The sequence below is a fragment of the Blastomyces dermatitidis genome (assembly GCF_000003525.1).
Source record: "Blastomyces dermatitidis ER-3 genomic scaffold supercont1.8, whole genome shotgun sequence".
In the NCBI taxonomy this organism is placed as follows: domain Eukaryota; kingdom Fungi; phylum Ascomycota; class Eurotiomycetes; order Onygenales; family Ajellomycetaceae; genus Blastomyces; species Blastomyces dermatitidis.
Genome location: NW_025544781.1, coordinates 2412472 through 2425372, shown reverse-complemented (window position 1 = coordinate 2425372; position 12901 = coordinate 2412472). Strand labels below are relative to the sequence as shown.

The 12901-nt window shown below is 30.6% G+C and overlaps 3 protein-coding genes across 3 annotated transcripts; 2 read left to right on the top strand and 1 right to left on the bottom strand.

The window, feature by feature from the left end:
- Positions 1 to 3158: 3158 nt before the first annotated feature.
- BDCG_17520 (uncharacterized protein) lies at positions 3159 to 3662 on the bottom strand (the record flags this gene model as incomplete). Its single annotated transcript, XM_045426631.1, has 1 exon — positions 3159 to 3662. The coding sequence occupies one exon, from the start codon at positions 3660 to 3662 to the stop codon at positions 3159 to 3161; it is 504 nt and encodes a 167-aa protein (XP_045282120.1).
- A 1256-nt stretch (positions 3663 to 4918) lies between these two features.
- BDCG_17519 (uncharacterized protein) lies at positions 4919 to 5559 on the top strand (the record flags this gene model as incomplete). The annotated part of the gene is made up of 1 exon (XM_045426630.1): positions 4919 to 5559. One exon carries the CDS (start codon positions 4919 to 4921, stop codon positions 5423 to 5425), a length of 507 nt encoding a protein of 168 aa, XP_045282119.1. The 3' UTR covers positions 5426 to 5559.
- A 391-nt stretch (positions 5560 to 5950) lies between these two features.
- BDCG_17518 (uncharacterized protein) lies at positions 5951 to 6233 on the top strand (the record flags this gene model as incomplete). Its single annotated transcript, XM_045426629.1, has 2 exons — positions 5951 to 5978; positions 6088 to 6233. Coding segments are annotated over 2 exons (174 nt in total), but the record flags the coding sequence as incomplete, so codon positions are not given.
- Between the last annotated feature and the right edge of the window lie 6668 nt (positions 6234 to 12901).

Genomic DNA, 12901 nt, shown 5'->3' with positions numbered 1-12901 from the left:
TCCCACTATTAACTTTTACATGTGTATAACTGATCTCTTTTAAATCTTGATTCTATGTCTGTAACTATTGCATTCATAACTGCTACTGCTGTGTCTGTAACTGCTATTCTCTTTCTCATCTTTTTCAAAGTATTCTCTGAGATGTATGAATGCAATTCATATAACAGATAGAATGATGAACACTTGAAGACTGTATACTGTCAAATTCATGTGACTAATAGCATCTGACTGAGATATTCATCTCATAATCTTATAGACTTACTCACTAGATATTTCATCAGCATGTTACTCAAGATTTTATTCAAGCATTTCATCTTTCTATTTATTCACAGATAATATGATGTCGTTCTACAATATCTTATCTATAACTGACTTATGAAATGTCTCACTGCTTTTTCTACAAGATTTATATCATTATCAGTTAGAATCTCACAGAGCATTTCATAATTGATATAGATTTTATTATGTAGAAACTTCATCATTATCTTCTCTATCATCTCTGAAGCTGCTTTCATGACTGACTAGTCAGTAGTGTAATCAATAGCTGTGATTATTCATTAATTTTCATTTGATATTTGCAGTAATATATCTATGAGATTCATTCTTCATTATTTAAACAGTTGTATTATACACTTTATCTGATATTATACTTTCTTATATTCTAACTCTTTCTTAGATTCTTTTACAATCTGATAATTCAAGCATTTATAAGTGTACATCTGAATGTTCTCAGCCATGCTTGATCAGTATACTCTTGATTTGAGTATACTCATGAGTTCAGAGCTTTCTAAGTGACTGAATTTCTTATACATGTAAGTCATCAAGTCATGTCTAAATAAATGTTCTAGATAGAGAGCTTCTGCATATTCTAGATCACAGTAAAGTACAATATCATTTTTCAATTTTCTCAGTTTGAAGTTTAGAAGTATCTCTTCTATCACTTTCATAAGATGCTTATCATCTGATATCTTATCATTCTTTAAGTGAGAGATTATTATGTTCACTTATTCAGATTTCTTGCATCTTCTTAGTATATTTAACATGAACTTCTCTTATATCTGATTCATAGAACTCTCATTTATGAAATTGAGTCTGTGATTGATTATATTAGATATCACAGTATCTGATCTCTTTCTATATTTGATATAAAGATTATACACTTGAAACTCTGAGATTCAATGTGCTAAGTGTTTGAAAGATTTTATCATTGATTATAGATAGATAAGGCTTTCATAATCTGTGATCACTGTTGTCATATGTCTGTTATCAATATATCTATTTCATAATATCAGTGCATACTTGATCACTAGCAATTTCTTTTCATGTACTGAGTAATTGAGCTCAGTACTTGATAGTTTTCTATCATTATATATAATCAGATACAGCTTTCTATTCTTACTTATCTATAGAAGAGTATCTCTGATAGCTCATTTAGATATATTCATCTTAATATAGAAAGATTTATCACAATCTGATTGAATAAGCACTGAGAATATTATTACATATTCTCTCAGTGTGAGAAAAGCCTCTTTATATATAATATTTCAGATAATTGACTGAAACTTCTTCTTTCACAGATTTGTATCTGTTTCTCTTAAGAGATCTGAGAGTAATATAGATATTCATGTAAAATTCTTGATGAATCTGCAGTAATATGAGATCAACTTAAGAAACTATTATATATAATGTATATTTCTCAGCTGCAGTTAATTCACTATAACATTCAATTTCTTCAGAATGAGATGTATATAATTATCACTCACTACATATTCTATGAACTTCAACTCTTTCATTTCAAACACATACTTTGTTAATTTCATATAGAGCTTATACTCTGTCAGAGTTATAAGCACTTTATTAAGATACTTCAGATGTTTATTATATGAGTTTAAAAAGACTAGAATATCATTGAGATATATAAGACATGAGATTTCATTTTGTTTATGAAGAATTGTATTCATTATTATTTAAAAGATAGCAGACACATTTGTCAGACTGAATAATATTACTAGAAATTCAAACTTTTCTTATTATATATTAAACATGATTCATAGAACTGACAGTTTATCTACATAGATCTATCAGTATTCTGAGAGAAGATTGATTTTTAATAGATATTAAGTATTTTCAACTGTATTCAACTGTTATTGAATCTGTGACAGTGAATATTCATTCTTGATTATAAGTTTGTTAAGTGCTTGATAATCAATATATATCTGTCACTCTTTATCTGTCTTTTTCATGAATAGAACTGAAAAGTCTCATACACTTGATAAGAATTGTATGAGATTACATTTTAGAAGGTCTGTGATCTGACACTTCTATTCTTTGAGATGTGTTTCTGACAGAGAATATACATTCTGATTGACTGATTTTATGTTCTCTGTGTCAATCTCATGCACAAATTCTTGTTTCAGTGATAATTTCAGTGAAAGATCTGTTCAGAAGATCTTTTCATACTTCTTCAGAAGCTTCTTTATACACTTATTCTTCTGTATATTCTTTATCTTAGTTTTCTTCACTTTCAGATCTTATATGATATACAGAATACTTTCAGATGATATCTTGTAAATCATTCTTTTTACTTATTAATGTATAAGCAGATTTAACTCTTCTATATCAGAGACATGAATTGTTCTTCTCATATCAGTTAATAGAAATATATAAACTGTTTTCTTTCTATCAGTCAACTGTATATAACATGTACATTATTGAATCTGAAGATTGAACTGTTGAAATTAATTAAGTCTGAGAATAAGATTATATTTCATATTCTACAGCTCTCATGCTCAAATATAGCAAGATTATTCTTTAAAGTACAAGAGAACTCTTACTCTTACAGATGATATTAAATATCAGTTATCAGATAATCTTATATATCAGAGATTCTTCACTTAACAGATCTCTTTCAGTCTTTAAATTATATAATTATTAATATATTGTGTAGAAGCTTCTGTGTCTGCTAATACTTTTGCAGTCATATCTCAATTCTTACTCAAGTATCTCTTATATATTCATATTTCAGATCTTAAGATATTGAGATGAGTGTCTGCTTTATCATTCTTATCTACATCTCATTCAGAAGCCTGCTTTCTCTTGATATTTACAGAATTCAGAGAGTTATCTAACACAGGTATCTCTTTCACTTTGAAGACTTTTTATAGAATATCAGTGAGTGTCTTTAAGCTCACTGATTCTGCTAGTTTTTTTAACTCTCTTACTTCTCTTAACTGCATATACTGAATAGGGTTTGCCAACCGCTCCACCACGAACTCGCTCGATTTTTCGAATAAGAACCCGCCGATAGATCCATCGAAAAGCCCTCGATCATACGAGCATTCTGACCCCATCGCCGACCGCATACCCTGTGTGGTGGTGGAGTTATCCAGCCAAACGTGAACCGGACGTTGTTCGAAACTCCTGTGTGGGAGTATCCCCCGTTCTCCCCTACCACACCACAACCCCGGGCCAAAGTGCCATACAAATTGTAAGGTGAAGAGACCTAGCCATATGCACCAATCTTCTCGATTTTGGAAGATCCCCGATCTGTAGTTGTGGAGATATCTGAGGAGCGACCTCCGCGAAAACCCTGTCCATCTTTGATGTTCCAAAACACCAACGCCAAGTCCCTCCGTTGTACCGCCCTTCCTAATCTGGCCCATCCCCGGCAGAAAAATACAAAAAGATACCTCGGCGATAATATCAAGCACATAACCAACAGCCACTTCTGAAGTGCAACCTCCGCGGTCTGTCTTCAGTGTATCTGAACATCAACGCCAAGTCTCGCCCTTGTACCACCCCTCTCAATCTGGCCCATCCCCGACAGAAAAGTACAAAAAGATACCTCAGCAACTGTACTCAATACATAATCAGCAGACACGACAACTATAAAATCAGTATATCCCAAGGTCTGACTGAGCCTTTGATCCCTGCACAGTGAGATATATTAAATCTAGTTTTAATACCTCAATATTCAATAGATTCTGCAAGGGATTGAGAACAGCAACACTAGGTTTCTATTGAATTTGAGAATTAACTCTATATTGATATAATCATTGACAAAGTCTTCTATTTTGAGATATAAATAACCAGTTCCTCTACATCCCGCTGACAATATTTATATTATCATATAGAAACAGACTTATATTCTCTATAATATCAAGACTCTGAAGAGGGAAAGTCTTGATAGAAGGTATACAGTAGTGTATATCTTAGCAGTTTCTATCTCATTCTTCTGCAGCAGTTAATGCAAAAAAAAGATTTTAGAAATAGTTTTTTACTTCTCTTAAAAAAGTAAGGTGTTTTTCTCTGGGTTTTACACAATATTCTTACAAAGAATTAAAAACAGAGTTGTTTTCTGTCATAATTTCATATTCTTTTAAGTAAGAATTACTTTTTCAGTGGCTGAAGAGCTTTCATTAATACTTAATTCTTTTTTACACTCTTTATTAACTGATTTGAGTTGCACACCTGTTGTGTGAGAAGAATTGAATAATTTAGAATAAAATTGAATAGTTTTAATCAATTTCTCTTCAAAAAATTGATTTATTTTTTGTCAGTTTTTCTCTCAAAAACTGTCATATCATCTGATTTACTATCAATTGATATCATACTTTTCCTCACTGTATCCCAAGAAAGAGATTGTAAAGATTTTATTGATTTATCTTAAAAATCAATTTTAGTTTATTAGATTCTCTTCAAAAATCTAACCTAGTTACTGAACTAGTGTGAAAAAAATCAGGTGTTTTATATACAAAAGTCTGCGATTCTTCTTTTGAAATAGTCTGATCAACTTTTCAATTGAAAACAGACTTAGAAACCTCTTAATTGAAACAGTCTGACCAACTTTTCAATTCAAAAGAGTTTAATAAATATCTCAATTGAATTAGTCTGACCAACTTTTCATTGAGTAAGAACAATGAGTTCAAAAGTACACTCAGTTGATGTGGAAAAAGATGCTTTCTCAAATGCTATTTCTGAGATTGAAATTCTGAAGAGAAGAAAGAAAGAAGAGATAGAGAAACAACAAGTTCTTGAAATACAGAAACTTGAAAAAGCAAGTAAAATTCTTGAAAAGCAGTGTCTGAGTGAGATGAATGAAGAAGTTCTGTTAATTCTTCATGCTCAGGCTAGACAACTACAGGAAGTGATCAAGTTCAAACTTGGAATTTCAAACACAGTTCAAAAAACTTTGAAAATTTCTAATACAATCACTGACTCTTCAGTTTGCTCTTCTTTCTTTTCTACTTCTTCTTCTTCTCCTTCTTTGAATCAGAAGAAAACATATGCTCAAGCAGCTGAATCTGCTGCCTCTAAATCTGCTATCTCTAAACCTGCTGTCTCAAAACCTGCTCAAAATCCTGAGAAAACTGAGAAGAATACTGCTCATGCCTCTATTCATAGAGAAGTGAAAAAGAAAATGTAAAAAGAGAAAAACTTTCAAATCTTCAGAAATAGAAGACTTATTCTCAAAGTCTCAAACCAGGACATTCTGCAAAGAAACAAGCTAAACTCAAATCTCATTTTCAGAATCAGAAATGAAATTAATCAGCAGTTCTTTTCTCAGTTGATGACTGATATTGAAGTTCAAAAATCAGTTATAGCTTCAATTGAATCATCATTCTTTGAAAACTTAATCATTCTGACTACAATGCCTGAATTCAGTGCTGAATTCCTTATTCAGAATGAGAATCTCTGAAAGTCAGCAGTAGAATCTTTGTTAAACACAACAATTCTATCTGAAAGAGATGAAAAGTGGGACAAATTCATTCTTCATGATATTCCAGTTGAAATTTTTGACTGTGAAGAAGAAATGCTACTTCTCAAAAATGAATTGAAAGAATATAACTCTATTCAACTGAGAAAGAAGCCTGTATGACTAAATTCAATTAAGTTCAGATAAAGCAGGAGAAATGCCTCTGTTCTAGTATATATAAAAACACTTGAACAGTCAAAGATCTCTGAAGTAAGAGTAGCAGGTTTGAAAATGAGAGTTCATGAATACAAAGACTCAAGAATGAACCTCAAAGCTCAAACACAGTGTTCAAACTGTCAAAGATATGAACACTTTGCAATCTCATGTTTTAGAGACTCAAAATGTGCATTCTGTGCCAGAGATCACAAAACTAGTGAGCATAAATGTGAAACATGCTCAAAAAGAGGTGAAATTTATCAACATACTCTGCTTAAGTGCTCTAATTGCAAAGAAAAACATGCATCTAGCTCAAAAGAATGTATGTTTATTCCTAGAACTCAAAAGAACTGGAGAAAAGATGAAGCTCAAAGTCAATCTAGAACTGAAGAGAAGAGTCAAGCCAGTAAACTCACAACTGCAAGCTCAAAAAGAAGAAACTCTCAACTATCTAAGTCTTCAAACTCCAACTCTTCAGCTAAATGTAAATAGAACTTGAATTCTCAAACTTCTGTTAAGATTAGAGAATTGAGAAATGACTCTGATGATAAACTAGATATAATACAAGCAGTTGAGATTCCTACTTTTCAGAACAGTTATAATCTACTATCTGATGATAGTGATTAGATTCTACTCTACTCTCTTTTAGTATGAATATACAACAAAAACAACAAAAAAAGTTTAAAAACTCTTCAAAAATCACATTTATTCAAAATAATGTGAATAGAAACTCAAATTGTATTTATTCTTGTCTTCAAATTGCATTTGAATAAAAAGTTGATTTTATACTGCTTCAGAAGCCGAATTTTGATGCTGAGTAAAAATATGTTATTTCTCATTCAAGCTACTACTGCTTTTTACCTCAAAAGTCTGAGATAAAGTCAAGAGTAGTGATCTATGGAAGAAAGAGATCAAGATATCAATTTAATCTAAGATTTGATATCATGTCTGACCCTGATATTCTGGTGAGTGATATTATAGATAAAGAAAATGAGTTTGATACTATACAGCTCATAAATATCTATAATGAAAAGTCATTGAAGGAAAATAATAATATCTGGACAATTGATAGAGGATTTCTGAACATAACTCCATCAAGAAACTCTATAATTGCAGGAGATTTCAATGCACATCATCCCTGATGAAATTCAGAATGCAAGAGAGCAGTGAGAGCTGATAATCTGATTGAATGAATCTTTGAGCATTCAATAGATTTGGTTAATAAGTCTGATCAACAAACATTCTTTAGAAAAGGCATGAAACAGAAGTCTATTATAGATCTAACCTTCATGTCACAAAATCTAATGAAAAGAAGACTTGTAAACTGGTTTATTGATTCAAATGAGACATCAGAATCAGGTCATAAGATTATTCAATTTGATATTGAACTGAGTGAAAAACAAATGAGTGAAAATCCTCTTCTCTCTAATCAGTATAACTTTGAAAAAGCTGATTGGAAAGCAGTTGAAGAAAGCATAAAACTGCTAAAATCTGAAAGACAGAATGAGCTAGACTGACCGTGTGACCGTGTCTGGGACCAGGACCAGATTTTTTGATAGTCCCATTACCAATTCGACTGATCCCATTACACGGTTTTAACATTATATAGTGGTCTCATACTGTCCCAGTGGGACTTACTGTCTACTCTTGTCACATTTTCCAAATGAGACCATGATTTCCACTTCTCATTTTAAATTATTTTTATTGCTTTAAATGACTTTAAATCTCATTTGAGCGTTACCAAAAAGCGTTACTTTTTAAAAAATTAAAAATAGTCTAAAAAAAACCTTAAAATGTCTAAAAATAGTAACTTTATGCCAAGAATGGGACTAAATGGGACCAAATGGGACCACTTTCTCATTTTTTTCAAGTCATGGTTTCATTTTAAGATCTGATATATAGTCACTTTACATGTTTTTTTGATAGCCAGTCCCAGCGGGATTCACGCCAAGAAATGTATGAGACCAGACCAAATGGGACCAAACGTGAAATTCATGGTCCCGGCGGCCAGTCTAGAATGAGCTATATTGGAATTCTGGTCAAGATATCTCAAATGAAATGCTTGAGAATAGAGTGAAGCTTATTACATCTATTATTCTAATAAGTGTTAGAGATAATATTTCAAAAAGAAAATCTTCTGAGTATTCAAAATCTTGATGAAATGAGAATATCTCATCTAAAAGGAAAGAATTAGCTACTGCTAGAAGAGATTGAAAAAATGATGTAATATCTGATGAAGAGTTCAAAGCTGTCAGAAATGAATATTTTTCAGATATCAAAAGAGCTAAAACAGACTGCTGGAATAAATTTCTTGAAGAAGCACAAGGAAAGGAAATTTTTAAAGTTTTTAACTATACTAAAACAAGAAGTGTAGCAAAACTTCCAGCCTTAGAATATGAGTTTCAGAATGAATCATATACAGCAAACTCTTTTGAGAAAAAATGTCAAGCTTTCATGAGAATTCTCTTTCAGAACTCATCAGACTCAGATTCAGATTCAGAGAAAGAGAATATATCACTTCTCAACTACATTAATGAAAATGACTGGGAATGACCTGATCTTACACAAGATGAGTTAGAGTCAGCTATCTTCTCAAGTTCTGTTAAAACTGCTGCAGATCCTGATTCAATTAATCACTTGATTATTCAAAATACATATTCCTACTTAAAGAATGAATATTTTGAGCTCTTTTTCAATCTCTTGAAAAATGAATATCATTCTGAATGCTGAAGAGAAGCCACTGAAGTGATTCTTACAAAACCTAATAGAAAAACTTCAATTTCTAAGTCATATAGAGTAATATCTCTATTGAACTGTTTAGAAAAGGTTTTAGAAAAGATAATAGCTACTTAACTATCTTTCATAAACTCTATAGATGATTCTCTTTTATTCAGTGAACAAATGAGAGATAGAAAACAGTGTTCTGCAATTGACACTGTTCTCTCAGTTGTTCATGATATTCAAATAGCAAAGCATGAGAGTCTGATCTCAACTGCAGTTTTTATTGATATAAAGGAAGCATTTAATCATGTTTCAAAGTCAAAGTTAATTCAGACATTGAAGATATTAAAACTGTCACTTTCTCTAATAAAATGAGTTAACTGTTTTATGTCTAAAAGAATTATATAACTCTTCTTTGATGGAATGAAACAAGACAAGACTGAGATAAAAATAGAAGTATCACAGAGATCTTCAATCTCACCCATTTTATTTGCAATATACACTGCATATCTATTCAAAAATAGAAATATGAGAATAGTGTGATCTCTGAGTTATGTGGATGATATTGGTCTAGTCTACAGCTCAAAAACTATCAAAGAGAATTTGAAAGTAATTGAAGAAGCTGCAAAGAAAATCTTTGTTAGAGCAGATATCAATCAAATTCAATTTAATATGAATAAAACTGAGTTAATTCATTTCTTTTCTAGACTCAATGAGAAAGAACTATCTCTAACTCTTTTAAATAGAGAGATTAAACCCAGTGTAAATGTCAAATGATTAGAAGTATGATTAAACTCCAAGTTGAATTTTAAATATCACATTCAACAAAGAACTGTCAAGGCAGAAAGACTATTGAACAACATAATCAGACTATCAAATACAGAGAGAGGTCTATCTTTCCAGGCTATGAGACAGTTATATATAGCCTGTATTACATCAGTAGCTGATTATAAAGTTCAAGTTTGATGGAATAATCAAGGGAATTTCACTGAACTCTTTCAAAGTCTGCAAAACAGAGCCTTGAGAAGAATTCTGGGAGCATTCAAATCATCTCCTATTAAAGCAATGGAAATTGAAGCTTCAATTCCTCCTCCTGCTATTAGATTTGAAAAGGCCTGTATGAACTATGCTCTGAGAGTTGTAAAGATGAGCTCAAATCATATAATCAGAGAAAGAGTCTCTTCTTCATTTCCATCAATTAACTCTGGAAATGAACTGGATTGAAATAGATTTCTTGATTGAAATGAAAATAATTCTTCAAAGAAAATGCCTTCTCAACTGTACAGACTATGCTCTCTGATTAAAAATCAATTTTCTTCTTTAAATGTTGAAAAAGTTGATCATGAGAAGTTATCTCTCTGAAGAGAAAAGCTTGAATCTCTTATAGACTTACAAATAAGTGAACTATCAAAAGAGAAAGAATATGAACAGCATTTGAAGAGAATTTCTACAATCAATATAAAAGACTCTATTCTGGTTTATTCAGATGGCTCAAAAAATGAGAACTTGAATAGATTAGACACAGGCATTGCTTATACTGAAGATAATATTAATTTTATCTCAGATTTCTGAAATCTAGGCTCTGAATGTGAAGTCTTTGATGCTGAACTATTTGCAATAGTGAAAGCTTTCAAACTCATTGAAATAAAATCTCATAAAAGAGAAAATTGTTTGAAAGAGACATGGATATTCTCTGATAGTCAAGCTGCTTTAAAAAGACTTAGAAATAGTCAGATTCATAATGATCAAATGAATCTTGAACTGATCTTAAACTCTGTTTTGAAAATTCAAAAGAGAAGAACATCAAAGCTGATAATTTATCTGCACTGAGTTCCTGCTCACATGAATATTCATGGTAATGAATTGGCTGATTCAGCTGTAAAAAAAGAGTGCAGATATAAGCAGATCTATTCAAAAAAATTGTGTCCCTGATCTTTTATAAAGAGAAAAAATAAAAAGAATCTTGTTTAGATAAGTGGAATGAAAGCTGGCAGAAAACAAAAGAAGAGTATACATTATTCAAGATTTGAAACAAAACCCAAGTGGAAATCTTGTTCAATTAAATGTAAAAAGAAAATATTCTCATCTATAATACAGCTGAAACTAGGACATGACTATTTCAAATCTTATATACAAAGATTTGATGATAGATTTGACTCAATAGAATGCTCATTCTGCAATACAAATGAGAATCCTGAGTATATTGTAATGCACTGTGCATTATACAATAGTCTCAGAGCCAGATTGAAAGAGAAGTATGATCTAAATCAATTAAATATGAGATTCTTATTCTCAACTGAGACAGGAATTAAATACTTAATAGACTTTCTATCAGAAACTCAAGCAGCTACAAGAAAATGGCTAAATTCAGAATTATCTGAGTATGAAGAGGAGGAAATTAATCAGATATACTCTGTTAAAACAGCTATACACTCTCTTTTAATAATTTGTTTTGTTATAGTCTCTCTTTACTTTATCTTTTTCTTTATCTTTTTCTTCTTTCAATTTCTTTCTATCTATTTATTTAATGTGTCTATCTTTGAGACTGTGTTCTTTTTCTCTTTTCTTTTGTCATGATATTGTCAAATGGTTTCAAAGTATCAAAAGATGTTAAAACACTGCAATTTGTAAACAGTTTTTGTATTCTGGGCTGGAATTTTCTGATTTTGCATATCTGAAATTGATGAATGTATAATAGTTAACTTTACAGACATAGAAAAAACTCTGAGAACTAAAGTTCTCAGGTAGATGTCATAGTCTCTGACTGCATACATCTATAATTGAAGAATAATAATAATAATAATATACTGAATAGACTGGCTGCTGAGACTATGAATTTCACATTTGATTTCATTTGATCTGATCTCATACATTTCTTGGCGTGAATCCCGCTGGGACTGGCTATTAAAAAAACATGTAAAGTGACTATATATCAGATCTTAAAATGAAACCATGACTTGAAAAAAATGAGAAAGTGGTCTTATTTGGTCTTATTTAGTCTCATTCTTGACATACAGTTACTATTTTTAGACATTTTAAGGTTTTTTTTAAACTATTTTTAATTTTTTAAAAAGTAATGCTTTTTGATAATGCTCAAATGAGATTTAAAGTCATTTAAAGCAATAAAAATAATTTAAATTGAGAAGTGAAAATCATGATCTTATTTAAAAAATGTGATAAGAGTAGACAGTAAGTTTCACTGAGACAGTATGAGATCACTATCTAATGTTAAAACCGTGTAATGAGATCAGTTGAATTGGTAATGAGACTATCAAAAAATCTGATTCTGGTTTCAGACACGGGCACATGATCAGTCTAATACTGAATGCAATCTTTTATATTATGATTTTAATGTCTGCAGTTGAAGCAAGCTTGATACTTATAATATTAAGATTTTCACTCAGAGAATCTCTTTTTCAGAGAATTCAGCACTTTAACAATGATATTCAAATCTAGATTTATTATATTCAGATGTGTGACTTGTATTATAAAAGTCTGATTATTTATTCTCTGTTAAGATATACTCAATTACAGTATTTTCTATTATAATTAACTTACTTATTTCTGTATAATGAGAATATTGTATGCTTTCTTCACTGTATCTAACTGTGAGATTAAGTATTTTCATTCTACTTTTAACTCAGATATAAGATCATGAATAAAGATCTGTAAACAGAAAGATATTGAAAGCTCTTCATTCAATGTAAGATAGTATAAACTGAAGTATATAAAGTATAATATAAGATTATTCACTTATCTACACTCAGTGAAGTGTTTATAATACTTATCTTATATATTCACTTTCTCAAAGTTATGTAAGATTCATTTGAAAAACTCATTTTATATTTATAAGAATGAATATCACTTCAGATCTGTGAGATTTATCTTTTTATCAGTTATTTATAATGACTTCACTTTTCTATATAGAAATGCAGCAGATCTTAAGACTTGTTGAAATTTCATTAACTATCTGTCTGTAAGTTCATGTTCAATTCAATAATATAATTACATCTGACTTAGTCAGCTGATTGCAGCATTATTTTTTCAGTCATCATTGAAGCTTAATGACTCTGACAGATCTTCTGACTTAATGTATTTCATATTTGAATTCTCATTCTGCACAGCAGTCTCTGATAATGTGTGCACTTCTGAAGAGATTATGAATAATTATGATGAGATCTTCAGATTCAATATAGTTATCTATAAATATTCAATCTCTTACTGCAGATCTAAGACCTGATTTTCTCTATTCTTATTAATAATGATGAT